The sequence below is a fragment of the Gymnodraco acuticeps genome, unplaced genomic scaffold (genome assembly GCF_902827175.1).
Source record: "Gymnodraco acuticeps unplaced genomic scaffold, fGymAcu1.1, whole genome shotgun sequence".
Lineage (NCBI taxonomy): Eukaryota > Metazoa > Chordata > Actinopteri > Perciformes > Bathydraconidae > Gymnodraco > Gymnodraco acuticeps.
The window spans coordinates 268,661-290,038 of NW_022991443.1; the positions used below are offsets into that span (position 1 = coordinate 268,661).

General features: G+C 40.0%; 1 protein-coding gene across 8 annotated transcripts in view; it reads right to left on the bottom strand.

Moving 5' to 3' along the window:
* Positions 1-15,093, bottom strand: part of cdk11b (cyclin-dependent kinase 11B) — a 29,493-nt gene extending 14,400 nt beyond the window's left edge. The window contains exons 1-18 of one of the 8 annotated variants that reach the window (XM_034196437.1): positions 14,995-15,093; positions 14,001-14,131; positions 13,868-13,885; positions 13,080-13,219; positions 12,842-12,969; positions 12,605-12,749; positions 11,886-11,966; positions 11,301-11,437; positions 9,665-9,790; positions 9,422-9,562; positions 8,844-8,966; positions 8,688-8,762; positions 7,509-7,726; positions 7,304-7,394; positions 7,093-7,214; positions 6,898-7,003; positions 6,701-6,822; positions 5,934-6,041 (exon numbers count right to left, since the gene is read on the bottom strand). In XM_034196437.1, the coding sequence (XP_034052328.1) occupies positions 5,934-6,041; positions 6,701-6,822; positions 6,898-7,003; positions 7,093-7,214; positions 7,304-7,394; positions 7,509-7,726; positions 8,688-8,762; positions 8,844-8,966; positions 9,422-9,562; positions 9,665-9,790; positions 11,301-11,437; positions 11,886-11,966; positions 12,605-12,749; positions 12,842-12,969; positions 13,080-13,219; positions 13,868-13,885; positions 14,001-14,111 (1,992 nt within the window). In that variant the 5' untranslated portion in view covers positions 14,112-14,131; positions 14,995-15,093. Of the gene's footprint in view, positions 1-5,933; positions 6,042-6,700; positions 6,823-6,897; positions 7,004-7,092; positions 7,215-7,303; positions 7,395-7,508; positions 7,727-8,687; positions 8,763-8,843; positions 8,967-9,421; positions 9,563-9,664; positions 9,791-11,300; positions 11,477-11,885; positions 11,967-12,604; positions 12,750-12,841; positions 12,970-13,079; positions 13,220-13,867; positions 13,886-14,000; positions 14,132-14,742; positions 14,765-14,994 lie in introns of those variants that run through there. The other 7 variants (XM_034196433.1, XM_034196434.1, XM_034196435.1 and 4 more) reach the window with 7 other exon arrangements.
* Between the last annotated feature and the right edge of the window lie 6,285 nt (positions 15,094-21,378).

The following is a 21,378-nucleotide window of genomic DNA, read 5'->3' on the forward strand; positions in this document are numbered from 1 at the left end:
ACCGGAGGTGACAAGTCTCGGTGTCATTCTGGACTCAGATTTGAACTTCAACGCCCATTTAAACAAAGTGACCAAAATAGCTTTCTTTCATCTCAGAAACATAGCGAAGATACGACCATTCATAAATCAAAATGATGCAGAGAAGCTAATTCATGCTTTTATATCTAGCCGACTAGACTACTGCAATGCACTATTCACTGGTCTCCGAAACAAAGCTTTTGGAAGACTCCAGCTCATTCAAAACTCTGCAGCTAGACTACTGACGAATACCAAAAGGAGGGAACACATTAGTCCTGTCTTAGCTACTCTACACTGGCTTCCTGTAACTTTTAGAATTGATTTTAAGGTGCTTCTCCTCACATACAAATCTCTAAATGGACAAGGACCCAGCTACATTGCTGACTCTCTAATAAACTACACACCCGCCAGAACACTGCGATCATCAGATGCAGATCTATTAGAGGTCACCAGAAAGAGTCATAAGAAGATCGGTGATGCAGCCTTTGTAAACTACGCCCCAAAACTGTGGAACACGTTACCCAACAATATTAGGGAAGCCAATCTGTTAGACATTTTTAAAAGGCAGCTTACAACCTATCTCTTTACCAAAGCATTTTACTGACTTTACACTATTATACTGCACTATTTCTCTGTGATTGACATTGCACTATTTCTCTATGTTTTATTCCCCATGTTTTTATGTTTAATTATTTTATCCCACTTTATGCTTTGCTCTTGCTGCTTGTTTTACACTGATTTGATGTCTTATTTCTTACTGATGTAAAGCACTTTGAACTGCAATCCCCTGTATGAAAGGTGCTATACAAATTAGGGGTGCACCGAATGGGAAATTCTTGGCCGAAACCGATACCGAAAATAGGAAACAGTTGGCCGAAAACCGAATGCCGAAAGGCCGAAAATGATTAATAGATATATATATATATATAATGTATACATTTTTTACCAATGTTGTTCAGCTACCTGATTATGGAAATAGACATGATTATGGCAAAACGTAACTTAAATAATAATCACTATTATGGGTCCATAAAACATTTATTCAGCACTTTTGAATGCATACAGTACATTTATATATGTCATGTATTATTGCTAAAAAACATTATATCGCAGTCTTAGTGTCGCCAACTCGTTTCTAATATGCAAAGACAACAAATGCGTCTATGATGTGTTTTCGATCAGACGAGATCTCTCTCCCCCGTCTGTGTGCGAGGGGGCGGGGCAGTTTACACACACGCAGAGCTACATGCAGCGGAGCACACTGCGGAGATGGCGGAGAGAACGCGCTCCGAGGTGTGGTTAAACTTTACCCGTCTCGATGTGGAGAATACTTGTTACCATAAGTGCAATAAGAGTTTAGCATGTAAGCACGAGCAATTTGTCTAAACATTTAGCAAAAGTGCACCGCATGCAGACGGAGGAATGCACCGGGTTCGACCGTCTTTCTAGCAGCTCTGTAGCTCCATCACGAGTAACGTTTCCACGTCAGGTGTTATGTATGCTAGCAGCAACACACGGAGTTAACTACATGATACAAACATGGGTTAATGATTAGAGGAAACTGAGTTATTTAGTTTGTTAAAATTTCAGCTATTCTGTTTACAGTCTGTCATCAGATTATTTAATACGATTTGTTAAAGGCTCAGGGCAATCTCGATGACAAAGGTCAATGTCCCCCCCCCCCCCCCCCCTGTGAGCCAGCCGCGAGCATGGTCGCAGCTTACGTCATCACAACAACACGTTACCAACGTAAGCCTGTTCTGACATTCGGTGATATTTTTTCGGTGCTAAAACCTTTTTAACCATTTTCGGCCGATAATTTTCGGTGGCCGAATATTCGGTGCATCCCTAATACAAATACAGTTATTATTATTATTATGATGTCCTTAAAATGATGTCTGAGTTTGAAATATATCTCAAATAATGTATGCACTGCCATTTCCCCACATAAACATAACAGTCTGCAATCAAACGGTTGTCTCCTGTGCGCTCCTCTTCCTGCTTGGTGCACCGGTAACTTTCTCGTGCGCACGAGAGGCTGAGACCTTATAGCAGGGGTGGGGAACCTTTTTCCTCTCAAGGGCCATTTCAATTTTTTCAACATCCTCCGAGGGCCGTACAAATTATTGACGTCTGCTTAAAAATACTAAAATCACAGCCCATTCATTTGGCCTTTCTTTCATGCTGTGCAAAGAAAAAGCAACCTCTTAATCCAGATATTTTACCATAACTCGCGCGTGCACGATTGTGGCATGACCACCAAAACAGAAAGATATGGACACAAGATGTGTGCAATTTAGTTTCCTATCCATGTGAATATGATTTAAGTGGGGGGGGAAGTGAAAAGCATCAATCTGGTGCACTTTGAGAGCAACATTAGGAGATCTATGGATACGTCTCTCAACATCCATATGAAGCAGAACTGTAAACAGATTTCCTTTTTCTTTATGGATATTTTACAAATCACTCTCCTTTCAAACTGTATTCTTGTTTATTAATAACAACTTTTTTTTACTGTCATATAGTGTTTTATACCTGTTTACTGTTTATCATATAAAGATGTGCCTTTACCTCACTGGTTGGAGAAAAAGCTTCTTATATTTGTTAGCATAGCTAGCTAACCAGATGCTAATAACAACACAGTTATTGACTATATGATCAGTATGACAGATGAGCAGATCGCCACTGGGCTTACAACTAAAGACACAGCCACGCAAAAACTGCGGCATGTGGACGGCTCCTTATGGGTACTGACATTTGTGATGTCCCGGCCCGGAGCGGCGTTCTGGTGCTCTGCTCTCCGGCAGCTCTAAACCCCTGTCGGACGAGACATATACCACGTGATGACACGTTAGGCTCGTGTTGTGTTCAAGGACCCTGACCTTGGCCAGGAAAAACAGGCACTCGCTTGTTTAATTCTTTTGCGGTCTAGATTTCTTAATTTTTTTTCTTTTTTGCGTGAGTTACCTCGAGGGCCGTATCAAATTGTCTCGCGGGCCGTATACGGCCCGGGGGCCGGAGCTTCCCCACCCCTGCCTTATAGGCTGAGCCGCCGAATCCCTCGGAACACCATAAAAGCCATTTTCAACTGTTTTCTGGTGAAAGTTTAACTAGGCTACTGGATGAAATAATATGACTGGTATGTGCGAAAATTAAAAAAGATGATAAAATATTTTTATATATTTATAATTCTGCAAATATTACAATAAAGTAGGGCTGTGCAATTAATCGTATTTTAATCGCGATTACGATTATGGCTTGCGACGATTATGAAAACAGCATAATTGACAAAATACGATTATTTTGCTGGGTGCGCTTTCGCCCCTCCCTAAAAGCCCACTCGGCCACGTGGGAGTTACATGTGTTGTGAGTGTTCAGCGCAAGCGAAGATGTCAGAACAAGAGCAGCAACTAGTTAAAAAGAAGGGTCGCGGGGAGATTCCCAGTCGATCGCGAGATGTGTCTAAAAATAGAACAACAATATTCTGTTTTATCGTTAATGTCCTGTAACATAATGTTCCCGTGCCAGAATAATGCACTTGAACGCATCAAAGCTTTGTGATTGGCCGGCCTCACCCCATGTGTCCGGGCGTGGCTGGTGAGCAGTGCACTAGTTCGCTGACGTTGTCCGTGTCAACAGCATGGATGGTCAACAGGAGTGACAGTCCGCACACACACAAGACCGCAATTATGGCAGAAGCAAAAAAGCCCAAAATATATAATTTTCACTCCGAGTGGGAGGATCATTATTTTTGTATCTATTCCAATTCAAAGTCCATCTGTCTCATCTGCAATGCGAGCGTGGCTTTATCGAAGAAGGGTAATTTAGGAGCGGCATTTCAAAACAGTGCACAAACGCTCCGAGACGGAATTCCCTCCTAATTCTGCCCTACGCTCCAAAAGGGGAGGGGCCTGAAAGCACAGCTAAATGCACAGCAGTCCATTTTCACCAGGCCCAACAACAAGAGCAAGGCTGCTACCAGAGCATCTTATCGTGTCAGTCACGTTCTTGCGAAACACATGAAGTCTTTCAAAGACGGCGAAGTTATGAAAGAAGCTTTCCTGGAGGCTGCGACGCGCTTTTGTGGGACAGTAAAAATAACAGCAGCATTTCAACAGGTTTTTGATATAATAAAAACTCAATTTAGATACCGTTATTAATCTGCTGTAAGTTTTAGTTTGTTTGAATTTATTCATGATAATTATTGTACAAAATTGTATAAGAATGCAAACATTAAGATCTGTTCTGTTTAAATTGATTATAGTCTATCAGTTCAGAAACTAGTGTTGCTTGTAGGGCTGTGCGATTATGGCAAAAATCATAATCACGATTATTTGGTCAATAATTGATATCACGATTATTTTGACGATTATTCATTGACCATTTATTGAACTTTAAAACAAATAATATTTTACCAATAAACAAGATCAATAAATGTGTTGGAGCGCACTTCCAAAACCATACTAAACATATATTAATATGATAAATAAAAATAAATTAGACCAAAATAAATGAAATCAAATATGTTGCAGTGCACTGTCACAACCTACTGAAAACTCCTTAACATATAGCCAACATTTTGGTAAAACATATTCATCATATTCCACTCAGTTAAACGTTGAAGGCTGGCCCACCGTCATGGTCCAGAAGTAACAGGAAATAAATGTTGAACTACAATTTAAGACCAAATAAAAATGTTTAGGCCACCATGGCAAATGTTGGTAGGGCTGCTCATGTCATCTCTTAAAGATTTTTTGCAAGAAATACCAGCCTGTTTACATGGTCTGGTTTCAGAGATGAGCGCAGTGTTGAAACTAGTGTTGCTTGCATCCTATTTTAAAGGCATTTATTTGTATACTCTAATAAAATGCAACAAAAAATGGGTTTGATTCTATTAATGTTGTCTTTTTTATTGCACTGTTGCTGCAGCAGATTACTGTGTAGCTTCAGATCTGAGTTGTCTTATTAGTAAGCCTAATTTATACTTTTGTAGCAACACTATTTTTATATAATGGCAAAGAAAGGGTTCTTCAGAGTCTTTTCTTTTTTTCCTGTGTCATATGTGGCAGCACTGCCACAAGTTCCTCTTCAGAGAGGGTCTTCAGTACAGGTGGCAATATCGTCACCTGCCTGCGCTCATCTCTGAAACCAGACCATGTAAACAGGCTGGTATTTCTTGCAAAAAATCTTTAAGAGATGACATGAGCAGCCCTACCAACATTTGCCATGGTGGCCTAAACATTTTTATTTGGTCTTAAATTGTAGTTCAACATTTATTTCCTGTTACTTCTGGACCATGACGGTTGGCCAGCCTTCAACGTTTAACTGAGTGGAATATGTTGAATATGTTTTACCAAAATGTTGGCTATATGTTAAGGAGTTTTCAGTAGGTTGTGACAGTGCACTGCAACATATTTGATTTCATTTATTTTGGTCTAATTTATTTTTATTTATCATATTAATATATGTTTAGTATGGTTTTGGAAGTGCGCTCCAACATATTTATTGATCTTGTTTATTGGTAAAATATTATTTGTTTTAAAGTTCAATAAATGGTCAATGAATAATCGTCAAAATAATCGTGATATCAATTATTGACCAAATAATCGTGATTATGATTTTTGCCATAATCGCACAGCCCTACAATAAAGACACAGCTATTTCGCGGCCCGGCAGTAACACCTCCACAGCCCAGTACCGGTCCGCGGCCCGGGGGTTGGGAACCCCTGGTGTAAATCAGATGCTGTAAAACTCAAATGGTGTTTCAGTGGTATTTGGATCTCATAAACGTTTCTTCTCTTGGAAATATATCACTGGGCAAACCACAATCAATCACGATGGTGTGACCACATATATGAAAAGTATTGCAAAGGTATTTCTTATGAAGTGTGGATGCAGTACAGTTGAATTCTCACCTTGGCTCCGAGCAGCAGCTCCGGTGATCGGTACCACAGGGTCACCACTACGGGGGTGTAGGGTTTCAAGGGGGAGCCGTACTCCCGGGCCAAACCAAAGTCGCCAATCTACATGACAGGTCAGATGCCCAACATTACAAACGTTTTCAATTTCACGGCCCTCTGATGTCTCATAGGTATACTCTGGTACAACAAGATGCAGTGATTCACATTTTCTTGTGAGCTTGCATACATAACTGACAAATGTCTTTAAACATGCCAAACATTCATGCTCAGATTGACTTATAGTCAACATGTGTTTGTGCAAGTGTGCTCCCGCTCTCAAATGTTATTAAGACATGTGACAACTGTATACACAGTGGCCTTATCCTGGTGGCTAGGGTATGTGATGTTAAAATAACCAACATCAATCAACAGTCCTTGCTGTTGGACATTAATCCAAACCAACAAACCTCTCAGTTTGCCTATTCTACTTTAATTAATAATGTTGCTACATTTCCCAGAAAGCCAGTCAATAACGGCAAGAGCCACTTACATATTGAACTTCCTATAAAAAGCTGGATACTGTGGGCATAAGATAATATCTAAGAGACCAATTAGTCTGTAAAAACCACTAATGTTGAAGTGAAATGGAAAAAAATTAACTGTTCTGTTAAAAGACAGTTTTATAGATGAAATGACTGACTCTCTGAGCTGCCAGCGAGAGCAGCTGTTTCCAAGGAAAGTACTACCTAGCTTCTGTTCATGGGGCCACAGTCCGGTCCTACCTTGAGGATCCCCTTGTGGCTCAGCAGCAGATTGGACGTCTTCAGATCGCGATGGAGGATCCAGTTGTCGTGGAGATGTCGGACACCTCGCAGCAGCTGGATCATCAGAGTCTTCACTTCACCTGAGAGAGAAACGTTGTGTTGAAACTCGTTTTTATCCCATTCTAGTTCAAGTGTGTAGCGGTGTCTCATTGTACCTGGCAGGAAGGGCTGCTTCATGGTTTCCATCAGACTCTTCAGGTCATGTTCTACGTAGTTCATCACGATGTAGATCTTGTCCATATTACTTCCAACAACTATTTCCTAATATAGGGGGGAAAGCAAAGTTTAGAGTTAGTTGAACACTTAAGGACACACAATAAAAGTGTTAACTAAGATGTAATATCTCTCACCCTCACTGTGACGATGTTTGGGTGCTGAGCTTTCAGGATTGTATTGATTTCTCTCAAAGAGGTGATGGGGAAGCCCTCCTTCTCCTTCTCCATCTTCAGCCTTTTCAGGGCCACGATTTCATCTGCCAACACGAGGCAGTACACCTTATTTTTAACCATAAACACAACGAGAACCCCAACAGTATTTGGACCTAAGTGTTCACGTTCATACCAGTCTTTTTGTCCTTGGCTCGGTACACCACGCCGTAGGTTCCCTCTTCTATTCGGTTCAAGCACTGGAATTCCTCAACACTGCGACAACCCTGACAAAAATCAACAAACTCTGATTGAAGACCTCGACATACTGCTAGATCGCATTACATGCCAACATCAACACATTTTGGCCGGAATAACATTTGCATTATGTTGTTGCTGACCTGTAAAGCAGGCAGATATTTGGGCAGCTCCTTCTTCAGCTCCACAGGTGAAATCGGGGGCGAGTCTGGGATGTAGTTCTCTTCGGGGGTGGGGGAGCGAGAATGAGTTTGAGACTGAGGCGTGGGGTCGCCCTCTCCTGCCGTGTCCTCCCCGTCTTCGTCTTCCTCCATGTCCTCACCGCTCTCCTCGGAGTCGTGATCGAAGCGGGACTCTGTCACTGTGAGGCGGAGAGGAAAGTCAGTTAAGTTTAAAACACTTGTCAGACTAATCGTTGAAATGTTTTTTATTTGCACTTATCTTAAATATAGGGCTGTCAAGTTAACGCGTTAAAAAAAAATTAACGCCACTAATTATTTTAACGCGATTAACGCATGTGCATTTTTTGTCCTCGGCCGCCCCGTAGTTTCAGAGCGCATCGAGTTTAAAATAACATCTAATCCAAGCACACTGCTGATGCCAACACTTGAAAGTGTGCGGGGGAGACGCCTGGACACGTCTACGAGCAGCAAACTTTCAACAAAGATCGCTAAAGCTACAGCTTGCAGGCCAATTAACATTGTGGAGGACGAGGGGCTGCGTGATATAATTCGGGTCGCATCCAACGACTGCACTTATGAATTGCCTTCCAGAGCCACCACTGTGTCGAAAATACACAACTTGTATGAAGTCCAAAAAGCGAAAGTAGAGGAGGATTTAAGAAAGACTTCCACAGTTGCGCTCACCGGAGACTAATGGACTTCACTCAGTAATGAGTGACCTCAGAGTCACAGTGCATTATTTTGACCCACTGTGGGAATTGATGTCTCATGCTTTGACAGTTATGAAAACAGAGGAGCGGCTTTTCGCACACACACACTGGAATTGAGGCGAATGTATGTAATGTTCAGAGGTTGTTGTGTTTAATATTCATGAGAATATTTGTCATTGATCAAATGATAATAAACAAATATTTGCATAAAGCATATTTGTCCACTCATATTATATTGATAAGAGTATTAAAAACTTGAAAAATATCCCTCTAAGGTACATTTAGAACAGATAAAAAATGTGCGATTAATTTGCGATTAGCTATTTTAATCGACTGACAGCCCTACTTAAATAATAACTATTCGATCAGGCTGCAGGACATTTGAATCATAAGAAAGAAATACATCTTTATATTCCCAGATATCACATACCTGCAGGTACGTGATTCCCATTTTCCCTCTCATCTTCAAATTCCTGCCCTGAATGCTCGTCCTCACTCACGTCCTCTGAAAGGGAGGAAGGGAACAGTGAAAGCTGTGTTTCTCCGTAACAGGCTTTTAACCAGAGCAGTGGAACAGCGGTTTTACCTGCGCTGTGCTCAGACCTTCCTGAGCCTGAAATAGACTCTCCTTCCTCTTCTTCGCCCTCACTCTGGCTGCTGGACCCGTCTTCGTCATTGCCGTCCTCTTCGTCAGAGCCTGATCCTGATGCTGGAGAAGGTGAATGATACGAGAACAGTTTTTTTAATATATTTTAAAGCTATTTAACGCAGATATCTGCTGGCTCATCCCCTTCTTGTTAAATTCAAAGCTATATGTTTTTAGAAATGTTTTAATGTGATTTTATTTATGTTTTATGACTTTTTGTTTGATTTAGAATGTTTTTATTTGATGTGTGTATTAAATCAGAAATCCTTTATTCGTTCTAACGTAGAATGTGATGTAAAATGGCATTTGTTTTTGTGCGAAAGCACTTGCCAAGGTGCAATATAAATAGTGTATTATTTGTGTTATAATTAATGACTGACATAAATGAGGAATAATCCAGTTTCCATTCAAAATGTCCAATCCAAAAAGTTAGAAAGAGTAATTGGAAAGGATAAAGTATTTTGCAGTCAAATATACATGTGTGCTTTGCTTTAAGTGTAGGTGAACTAGTCCTTTACCCATGGAGGACTCTCCTGAGCTGGTCTTCCTCTCGCTGCCACTGATGTCCTGAAGGTCTGCCAGCGGATCTTTGCCCTCCGGCTTCTCCTCCTTAGAGGCTGCAGGCGTATGAGACGACGACGATGATGATGTCGGGGAAACTGAGTCATTGTACATGATACAGTTTAGAATATCATAGAAGCATATACGGGATTTTTCTAATTGTTTCTTGTTATATAGAAATTGTGACTTTATCTACTTACTTCCACTCTTCCTGGGTTCGCTGAGATCTGATCTGTCCCGGGGAACGCGGGGGGGACTTCGGCTGCGGTGACTTTGTTTTGACTTGTCATCATAATCTTCAGGTAGCAGCCTATGGGCGGGAGGCACTGCGGATAGGGTAGATTCATTTTTCAATGAGTCCTGCATCATAGTTCACAGAGTAATAGGAAAAATACACATTTATTATCAGGTGTTTTCGCCTTCTGTGTGTCCGTGTAGCCCACTTCTCTTTCATCCCAGCAGTAATCTAATTAGTGGAGCATCGGACTCAGGTACTAGGGGAGTCTCAGGCTCTCCTTTCTGATCTTGATGCTCTCCATTTTGATTATCTCCATTACGTAAGACACCATTATTTATCCTGAATTCCCCTACTCAATCATATTTCTTTATGATTTCAGCCTAGGTCAGTTCCTAAGTCATTTTGAATGATGTCTCAATCATGCTTGTCCTTAGCTACCAACTCCATCTCTCATAATCTCCATCCCTTAGCATTAAACCATCATTCTCTCAGTTTCTGTCTTTTGACATTTCACAGTTAAACAGTTAGCGTATGTGTTTCTGAGCATGCATTAGGGGTGTAACGGTTCACAGAAGTCACGGTTCGGTTCGTACCTCGGTTTGGGGGTCACGGTTCGGTACAACAAGAAAAAGCAAAAAAAAGTCCCAAATGCATAATTCCAGATTTGTTGTTATTTATTTTTGAACAGTAGTGCAAGTTTCAGTTTAAAAATAAGAAACTAACATTTTGAATAATTAACTGTATTAAACAGTTAAAAACAAACCACAAACAGTACCACACTCAGATGGCCATATTATCTATAATAGCTGATGTCAAACAAAAAAGTTTCATCAAGCTGTAAAACTAAAAAGAATGTCTTGAAAATATGACATCATAAATAATAAGAAAGTGTTTCAAGAGCGCAAAGTCGTTGAAAAACATATACCAAAAGCTTCCGTTATTTATTTTGGTCTCACGGCTTTCATGTCTCTTGGCTTCTTAAAAACAGCGAGGAAAAGCTGTTGAACTGCTGTTGTCTTTTGCCGGGCTCCGGTGATTGGCAAATCTGGGTGATGCCTTCTGATATGATGTAGCATGTTGGCTTGTGTTACCATTAGCATACCGCACCACTGTAGAACAACGGCGACACACCGTCCTCGTCCGATCCACCACTCGCACACTCCATCGTTATTGTAGTCCACAGGGAACCCGAAATGTTTCCCACACAGCTGATTTAAAAGAAGCAGGTGAGTTCTAGCTCCTGTGTGTTATCTGAAATCGCCATACTAACTTTTCTTCTTCTTGTATTTTGTTCGTTTTGTTGTTGTGTTTCTTCTTGTTCTTCATTTGTTGTTTAAGGGCGGCTGGCAAACAGCTTTTAGGCGCAATATCGCCCCCTGGATTATAAATAGTGAAGTGGATACTGCTTGAATGACTTTTCCCCACTCGTAAAAAAAAAAAAAAGCGTATTCGTCGTGTGACTGCGTGTGCCGAACCGTGACGGTACGGGACGAATACTGTTACACCCCTAGCATGCATGCTTTCAATGGTTAGGGTTGTAATTGAACCTGTCCCAATACACACACACAAATATCCCACACCTCTACTCATTCACCGACCTTCTCGCCGCCCCCCTCGCTCTTTGCGCCGCTCCTCCGCCCTCCTCTCCCGCTCTTTCAGCTCCCGCTGCTCTTTCTGCAGTTCGCGCAGCTTCCTGTCTCGCTCACGCTGGCGCTCCTGCTGTTCCAGCCGGTCCCTGTGGTCCAAAAAAAACCCAGGAGAATCCAATCGGGGTCTGTTCAGACAACCAAAAGCCCAATCTTGTCAATGTTTGTTTGTGTATGTATACACTAGATGGCAGTTTGGAGAAACAGACATGAAGTCAAGCCATGTGCTGCTGAGGGCAGGGCAGCAGCCAAATGCTTTTCAGCCACCTAAAAAAGGCCAACCTAACAAATTCAACATCAGTTTTTAAATACGCTATAAATACACTTTATTTTGCCACGTCACCTTGCAGTGAGACAGACCTTTCTGACTAGGTACTGAAGCTGTTATGCAGCTCTCTTTGAAACAGAGCTCAGAACATGGAACAATCTGTACGTTTGTTTATTTGTGTATTTTGTTTGAATTCTTTAGCACAATTACAAAAACAGACATAATTATTCAGGCAGCAGCAAAAACCACGCTTTGAAATGTTTAATTACCGTTTTTTGTCAATGGAGTCTGATGGTATTAAAGAGAGATTAGATAACGGCTTCAGTTCCTCGTTGGAAACGGCTGTCTGACTGCAAAGTAAAGAGGGAAAACAAAATCTAAATATAGCCAACGATTAAACAGATATTGATTCTTTTAGGTGGGACTTTTTTAGCTCCTAAAACATTTTGCTGACCGCCCAAGTCCACAGTACTACATTGCATACTTCTGTGCTGGTTCTCCTGTTTGTTTCTCCAACTGGGGGCCTGCTATAAAGTACCATGTGCACCCCAAATGCACACAAACTGAACTCTTTAAAGTTTGTCTCAGGTACATTCAGTGCTATACTCATCATTAATATTGGACAATTGTTGGGAGTCCATTTCAATCTGCATTGTTTACGTAGAATATGTATATATTTTTAATATAAATACACCTGCAATTTAGCCACCTGGACTTGAGTGAGAAACTTTCAAATAAACTATGACCAGTACGTCACATAGGGTACATGTAAATCCACAGTACAGCAGCTATACAATTGAAAGACAGTAGCAGATAAATAGAAAGTTCTCATGTAGCTCAATCGTTTTAACATCCTGGCAAGTTGAATTCTTACATTCAAAAACATGAATCCTAATTCAACTCAAGTGAAAATCTAAAAGGACAAATACTTCTGTGCCTGAATGAATCCGAGCTAATCTAATATGTGGTTTCCAGGTGAGATGCTCACCTCTCTCTGCGTGAGTGAGCTCTGGCCTGCTCCCTTCGTTTCTGCCTCTCCCAGTCTCTCCGGGCTTTGTCTTCTTCCCACTGACGGTTCCTGCGGTCGCTTTCTCGCTCTTTTTCTTTTTCTTTGGGTCGAACATGTTTCCCTGCTGTACAAGTCAAATAAACATAGTTTTGAGGAGATCCTTACTTCAAAAATAGCTCCAAACATGTTGGATTCAGGTGTTCACGACGCTCGTACCTCCTTCAGCAGAGTGACTGCGGTGACGTCTTTTCTCTTTTCTCTTCTCCTCCTTTCTGTGGTGAGACTTGTCTTTTCTTGCTATTTGCTGTGGTGGCTTGATTGCTAATGAGTCATCTTCTTCGGCCCTGCATAGATATAAAGAAAAACATGTCACACATGATTTGAATTTGAACTATTGCAAGCATACTACTTCCCCTGTGAAAATACACATATTTGTGTACTACGGTTTATGTACCTGTCTTCTGTTGAGTCCTCCCGTGTGTACGGGGAATTACGAATTGTTATTTCCATCTTTTGATCCCGTAGTTCTCCTTCCTCCGGGGTATCTCGTTTGGTCTCCCGATCATCCGACTGTGGAACAAGGCCCTGAGAGGACTGTGCAAGACAATAAGAGCGGTATAAACAGTCTGAACCCTAATTCACCTATGACTATGTTTAAGGATTATAGTTTGTCGTGTGCTGCTTTCTGTGTGTACATGTTTTCAGGAAATGTTGTTGGAAGCGAAATATTGGGATTCAGCCTTTAACCGTTGATTCCCAGCAAATGGACGTAAATACACAAGACATACACTCGCCTATTGAAAGACTCATACTACTTGCCAACAATAAGGGATGTTTATGACAAACACTTGTATGCACCTTCATTTGAACGACTGCGGGCTCAGAAGTTTTGTAAACTTTGACTCAATTTATTGCAATGAAACTTTGAAAGATAACATGCCGTTTGATTATGGTGGTAATCGAAAAGATGAATTTTCCAAAATTGTGGTTAAAGCACATTTGGAATTTAGCTAACACTATTTAATGTTTTCAAAAAGTAAATAATTACATAAAATATATTTATTGTTCCCAACAGAACTGTTACTTACTGTAAGTATTAAAACAGCATTTAGAGAATGTGGCATTAAAGTCTTCTATAAAAGCAAAAAGTAAGTCATAGATATTACAATGATAAGACAATGTTTTGAAGCTTTGATTTATTCAATACGATTTTCCATATATTTTATTGATTATTAAACTTACCATTTTAATGTATAACTTCTACAGCAAATAAAAGGCAGAAAGGGAAAAAATGGCTTGGAGTTACAATTTGTTTAACACTGTATCAACATGTAAGGGGCAGTGTTGGTCAAACATAAGCTGTAAGGTACTTTACATTTTTCTGGTGCTTGGGATCCGTTTTCTCTTCTAATTCTCTTCTGCGTTTTTTTTCTTGTAGGATTTCGTCAAGAGTTTTAACTTTCCAGGTCTCCTTTTCGTCCCCCATCAGCGTCCACTCTCCACTGCCTGCTCCACATCACACACAAACAAGGACACGAGATATAACTTCAGCCTTCTTTGAATATGAAGAGTTAGGCCAATAAAGAATAAAATAATCCAATATTTTTATATCAGATCCATTATCTATTTGTTGGAATATGCTTTAACATTTTACTTTCTTGTTAAATATGTGAAAATGTTGAATTAACATTCAATATTTGAGATTGTAAATTGTAAAGTCTTGTAAATCGGAAATTATTTCCTAAATTGAGACGTATAAAAACGTAAAGGTACTGTAATGATTATACCCGTGCGGTGCTATTCCCAATGCTGCCCCACCGAAATAAACGCACAAAATACCAAACACAGCAGATGTAGTCATGTTAGCAAACATTATATAATCGCATACGAATAATTCATGTATGTTGCTTATCTGTCACTGAGTGTCATGTTATCTGTGTTGTTCAACTCACGCTAACTACACAGTACATCACAACAGCATGTAGCATTTAGCTAGCTAACATTAACAGGCCAATTGACGTTGCGAGTAGACTTAGTTAGCCTGCCAACATAGTTAGGGTTTTGTCATACATAAACCAGTATGTGTATAAGGCGAAAATGATAGACGAGTGTATTACTTCTGACTGTGAATGTTGTGAGTCCAGCGGCGGGTGCTAACACATTAGCTAACTCTAGCTAGCTAACACTAGCATGGTCGACAGTTGCTAAACAACTTCTGAAGCTAACAAGGTGATTTCAACGGGATAGTTAGTACAGCTGGTTAAGCTCTAAATTGGGGCATAAATGGCTGTTTTGGTTTGTGAAGTTAAAGGCCTGAGTACAGAAAATAATGAAATGAACCAGCGAGCAGTTGAAATGGTTAAACAAACCTGAAATACGCGCAGCGGTATTATTATGGCACACCGGAAGTCTCAACGCTAAGTAACATCTCTAAAACGTCCGATGTGAAACAATGACTTCCCTCTGATATAATACAACATGATAATATTATATAATAAAACCATGCAAGAAAAATACAGCATCAAGCGTCTCGGTGCTTGTAAGGAAAAGTTACTTTTACATTATGTATTTCAACGTCAGCCTCATAGACTGTGTAAGATCAAAGGCACAGAGAAGGCCTCCAAAGGTCCTTTGAAGACTCAAATTGTTCAAGGAAAGATTGTAACCCTTCCCTTTTTACTAATTAAAACATTTTGAAGTAATACAAAAACATTGCTTTCTCAAAACATTTCTCTTATAAAACCATATCCTGGGACATAAATTAAATCTGATGTATAAGTTTGATGTGATTGAATTCACAAAATGTCATAAATTATAACGTTAGCCTCTGACACCAGTTACATTGTTTAGTACTAGATAATAGACATTTCTCAGTGTTTTTTTTTTTGCCAAGATCAAAATGATCAATGAACAATGGCTTTTACCTCTTTGCTGACCCTGTGTGTTACCATGTTAAAAAATGTTTTATATAAATCAGGGGTGCCCAACCTTTTTTGAACCGAGAGCTACTTTTAAAGTTGACAGTCTGCCGAGATCTACCAGTCCAAATAGAGAGGCATAGCCATTACTGACAGCCTACTACCAGGTAAATACACACTTCTACTTGTATAAAACTGACCTTTGTACGATTAATACTTCATAAAATACTGCAGATGCTTTATCTTACCTCTTCCTAATCTACATACAAGTATTTAACTGAAGTTACACAACAGTGTTGTTGATATAGAGTTTGAGTTTATTCACACGACACGTCACATACTACAGTGGGTAATGTTTTCAAGAAACATTGAACAGTGCTGCCACATATAACACAGGGGGAAAGAAAAGACTCTGAACCCTTTCTTTGCCATTAAAATTAGGCTTACTAATAAGACAACTCAGATCTGAAGCTACACAGGAATCTGCTGCCAAAGTGCAATAAAAAAGACAAAATTAATAGAATCAAACCCTTTTTTTGTTGCATTTTAGTAGATTATAAAAATAAATGCCTTTAAAATAGGATGCAAGCAACACTAGTTTCTTAACCTGAATTGATAATAGACTATAATCAATTTAAGTTTGCATTCTTATACCATTTTGTACAATAATTATAATGAATAAGTTCAAACAAACTAAAACGTACAGCTGATTAATAACGGTATCTAACTTGAGTTTTTATTATATCAAAAACCTGTTGAAATGCTACTGTTATTTTTACTGTCCCCCAAAAGTTCGTCGGCAGCCTCCAGGAAAGCTTCTTTCACAACTTCGCCGTCTTTGAAAGACTTCATGTGTTTCTCAAGAACGTGACTGGCACGATAAGATGCTCTGGTAGCAGCCTTGCTCTTGTTGTTGGGCCTGGTGAAAATGGACTGCTGTGCATGTAGCTGTCCTTTCAGGCCCCTCCCCTTTTGGAGCGTAGGGCAGAATTAGGAGGGAGTTCCGTCTCGTAGCGTTTGTGCACTGTTTTGAAATGCCGCTCCTAAATTACCCTTCTTCGATAAAGCCACGCTCGCATTGCAGATGAGAGAGATGGACTTTGAATTGGAATAAATACAAAAATAATCATCCTCCCACTCGGAGTGAAAATGATATATTTTGGGGTTTTTTGCTTCTGCCATAATTGCGGTCTTGTGTGTGTGCGGACTGTCACTCCTGTTGACACGGACAATGTCAGCGAACTAGTGCACTGCCCACCAGCCACGCCCCCACACATGAGGTCACGCTGGCCAATCACAAAGCTTTGATGCGTTCAAGTGCATTGTTCTGGCACAGGAAGATTATGTTATAGGACGTAAACGATAAAACTGAATATTGTTGTTTCTATTTTTAGACACATCTCGCGATCGACTGGGAATCTCCCCGCGATCGACCGTTCCGATCGCGATCGACTGGTTGGGGCACCCTGATATAAATACTACTCTAATTTTCACAAATGAACACACTAAATAATGATGCCAAAACAAGTCCATAGACAACTGCACTGAAAAATAAGTTTAAATGGCCACTTTTATGCTTTGATGTTCCAATTTAGGCTTATGGTAAAGGATACCCACCCCCCCCCCCTCCCGTACAACCCCCCCCCCCCCCCCCCCCCCCCTCCCTCTCTTCAGACAGAGGGTGAAGAGAGGTGCTGCAGCGGCATGAGAAAAATAAAGACCTTTTTGAACATTAAAGCACAGTAGATATCACAGTAGAGGCACTTAATACAAATATGATCCTGAAAATGTGCATAATATTGCCCCTTTAACTATTATATAATACACAACAATGAATAGCTCCTATAGGCTTTGTGTAAACATTTAAATTCTAAATCTGACAATGTGGTGAAACCAGGTCATAATATGTTATCAGTAAACAGATGACTAAATTCTGTTTTCCCTGACTCTGTCTCTCTCTCTGTTACATTCACATGGTCCACAGAAAAAGGTGAGTCAGGGAGAATTGGTAGGCCTGCCACTCTCTCTCCCTCTCCTTCAACACGGTCACTGAGCTGTTCAAGCTCTTTTTATCTGGCTACATTATGCTTTTACTCATCAATATATCTGAGAAACCAAACTAATTATAAAACGTAGTCTTACTGGTTTGAATTCTGCAATAAATGTTTAATCTACATTTAGCCTGGTGTGTACAACATCTGTTAAGGTGCCTTTAGGTTACAAATGATTGTATATGTCTCTTAATTTGTTATCATAGCAGCCGCAAGTGCAACAGATCAGTAAGAGGAAGCTGCCGTTAACAGGCGTGGCTGGTAACATTATTGGGCTCTAGGTCCATTTAGCTTGGAGCTATGCTGGAGCAAGCATGATTGGCGTTTGTATAGGCAGTTAGAAGCTATGAACTCTGCCAACATCTTAAATAGGACTCAGATCATCTTGAAACTATAAGTAAAACCATACAATTGAGACTATGACGTCACACCAACACAACAAAATCAGTCCTCAACACCATTGATCAATTCTTATCTACCAAAAGTTGCTGATGTTAATACAAGTAATGGTTGTCTCATGAGTAAAGACAAGCAGACCAAAACAAAGTTATTCCAATATGCAAATACTGTTGTTATCATACAAAAATAAAACAAGTCATCTGGCTGTTCCCCTGTTTAATATGTGCCTCATCTGATGTGTTAAGGTCAGTAAGACCTGTAATCAGTAACACCTGATTACTAGGTAATAAACAAGAGAATTGTTGGGATGCTGCATTCAGGGGCGGACTGGCCATTGGGAATACCGGGAGTTTTCCAGGTGGACCGGTACCGAAGTGTGCCGGTTGGACAATCCCCCCGCCCCCCCCTCCCTCTCTTCAGACAGAGGGTGAAGAGAGGTGCTGCAGCGGCATGAGAAAAATAAAGACCTTTTTGAACATTAAAGCACAGTAGATATCACAGTAGAGGCACTTAATACAAATATGATCCTGAAAATGTGCATAATATTGCCCCTTTAACTATTATATAATACACAACAATGAATAGCTCCTATAGGCTTTGTGTAAACATTTAAATTCTAAATCTGACAATGTGGTGAAACCAGGTCATAATATGTTATCAGTAAACAGATGACTAAATGCTGTTTTCCCTGACTCTGCCTCTCTCTCTGTTACATTCACATGGTCCACAGAAAAAGGTGTAACAGCAGCTCTGAAGTAGCAGTGGTGGCAGGAGCTTTGGTTGCACTGGTGTCGGCCTTCGTCATAGGATACTTCAATGGTTTCAAGTTCGGTGAATGGAGTTTAGATTTTATCTGTGCTTATTATGCCAACATCAGAGCATAATGCCAAAAAAACACAGAAACAAATTGAGTATAAATGGATTACATGCATGTAATAATTAATAAATGTGATAATGTTCGTATTAGAAACCAACATAATAAAAGATAAAGGATAACTCTTTTGATTTGAGACATTGATTATAGGATTATAATGATGTTTAAGGGTGATTATGTGTATACTGAATGAAGAGTACTGGAAAATGACAGTTCGGGAAGTTTTTTCTGTGAGGTTTGTAATATCCTTGGAAAAGAAAAGGGCTTATAAAGCGCTATCGGCACACACACAAAAGTGTCTGCAATGCACACACATTCAGGAGATAAAGAGAAGTCTATGAATCCCACTACCAACTAGTTTTGGATTACAATTTCAGTTTGTGGATTTTGGATTAAATCACAGGATTTTATACCAGCTCTTCAGTTCACCAGTCAGGGAGAATTGGTAGGCCTGCCACTCTCTCTCCCTCTCCTTCAACACGGTCACTGAGCTGTTCAAGCTCTTTTTATCTGGCTACATTATGCTTTTACTCATCAATATATCTGAGAAACCAAACTAATTATAAAACGTAGTCTTACTGGTTTGAATTCTGCAATAAATGTTTAATCTACATTTAGCCTGGTGTGTACAACATCTGTTAAGGTGCCTTTAGGTTACAAATGATTGTATATGTCTCTTAATTTGTTATCATAGCAGCCGCAAGTGCAACAGATCAGTAAGAGGAAGCTGCCGTTAACAGGCGTGGCTGGTAACATTATTGGGCTCTAGGTCCATTTAGCTTGGAGCTATGCTGGAGCAAGCATGATTGGCGTTTGTATAGGCAGTTAGAAGCTATGAACTCTGCCAACATCTTAAATAGGACTCAGATCATCTTGAAACTATAAGTAAAACCATACAATTGAGACTATGACGTCACACCAACACAACAAAATCAGTCCTCAACACCATTGATCAATTCTTATCTACCAAAAGTTGCTGATGTTAATACAAGTAATGGTTGTCTCATGAGTAAAGACAAGCAGACCAAAACAAAGTTATTCCAATATGCAAATACTGTTGTTATCATACAAAAATAAAACAAGTCATCTGGCTGTTCCCCTGTTTAATATGTGCCTCATCTGATGTGTTAAGGTCAGTAAGACCTGTAATCAGTAACACCTGATTACTAGGTAATAAACAAGAGAATTGTTGGGATGCTGCATTCAGGGGCGGACTGGCCATTGGGAATACTGGGAGTTTTCCAGGTGGACCGGTACCGAAGTGTGCCGGTTGGACAATCCCCCCCGCCCCCCCCCTCCCTCTCTTCAGACAGAGGGTGAAGAGACGTGCTGCAGCGGCATGAGAAAAATAAAGACCTTTTTGAACATTAAAGCACAGTAGATATCACAGTAGAGGCACTTAATACAAATATGATTCTGAAAATGTGCATAATATTGCCCCTTTAACTATTATATAATACACAACAATGAATAGCTCCTATAGGCTTTGTGTAAACATTTAAATTCTAAATCTGACAATGTGGTGAAACCAGGTCATAATATGTTATCAGTAAACAGATGACTAAATGCTGTTTTCCCTGACTCTGCCTCTCTCTCTGTTACATTCACATGGTCCACAGAAAAAGGTGTAACAGCAGCTCTGAAGTAGCAGTGGTGGCAGGAGCTTTGGTTGCACTGGTGTCGGCCTTCGTCATAGGATACTTCAATGGTTTCAAGTTCGGTGAATGGAGTTTAGATTTTCTCTGTGCTTATTATGCCAACATCAGAGCATAATGCCAAAAAAACACAGAAACAAATTGAGTATAAATGGATTACATGCATGTAATAATTAATAAATGTGATAATGTTCGTATTAGAAACCAACATAATAAAAGATAAAGGATAACTCTTTTGATTTGAGACATTGATTATAGGATTATAATGATGTTTAAGGGTGATTATGTGTATACTGAATGAAGAGTACTGGAAAATGACAGTTCGGGAAGTTTTTTCTGTGAGGTTTGTAATATCCTTGGAAAAGAAAAGGGCTTATAAAGCGCTATCGGCACACACACAAAAGTGTCTGCAATGCACACACATTCAGGAGATAAAGAGAAGTCTATGAATCCCACTACCAACTAGTTTTGGATTACAATTTCAGTTTGTGGATTTTGGATTAAATCACAGGATTTTATACCAGCTCTTCAGTTCACCAGTCAGGGAGAATTGGTAGGCCTGCCACTCTCTCTCCTCTCCTTCAACACGGTCACTGAGCTGTTCAAGCTCTTTTTATCTGGCTACATTATGCTTTTACTCATCAATATATCTGAGAAACCAAACTAATTATAAAACGTAGTCTTACTGGTTTGAATTCTGCAATAAATGTTTAATCTACATTTAGCCTGGTGTGTACAACATCTGTTAAGGTGCCTTTAGGTTACAAATGATTGTATATGTCTCTTAATTTGTTATCATAGCAGCCGCAAGTGCAACAGATCAGTAAGAGGAAGCTGCCGTTAACAGGCGTGGCTG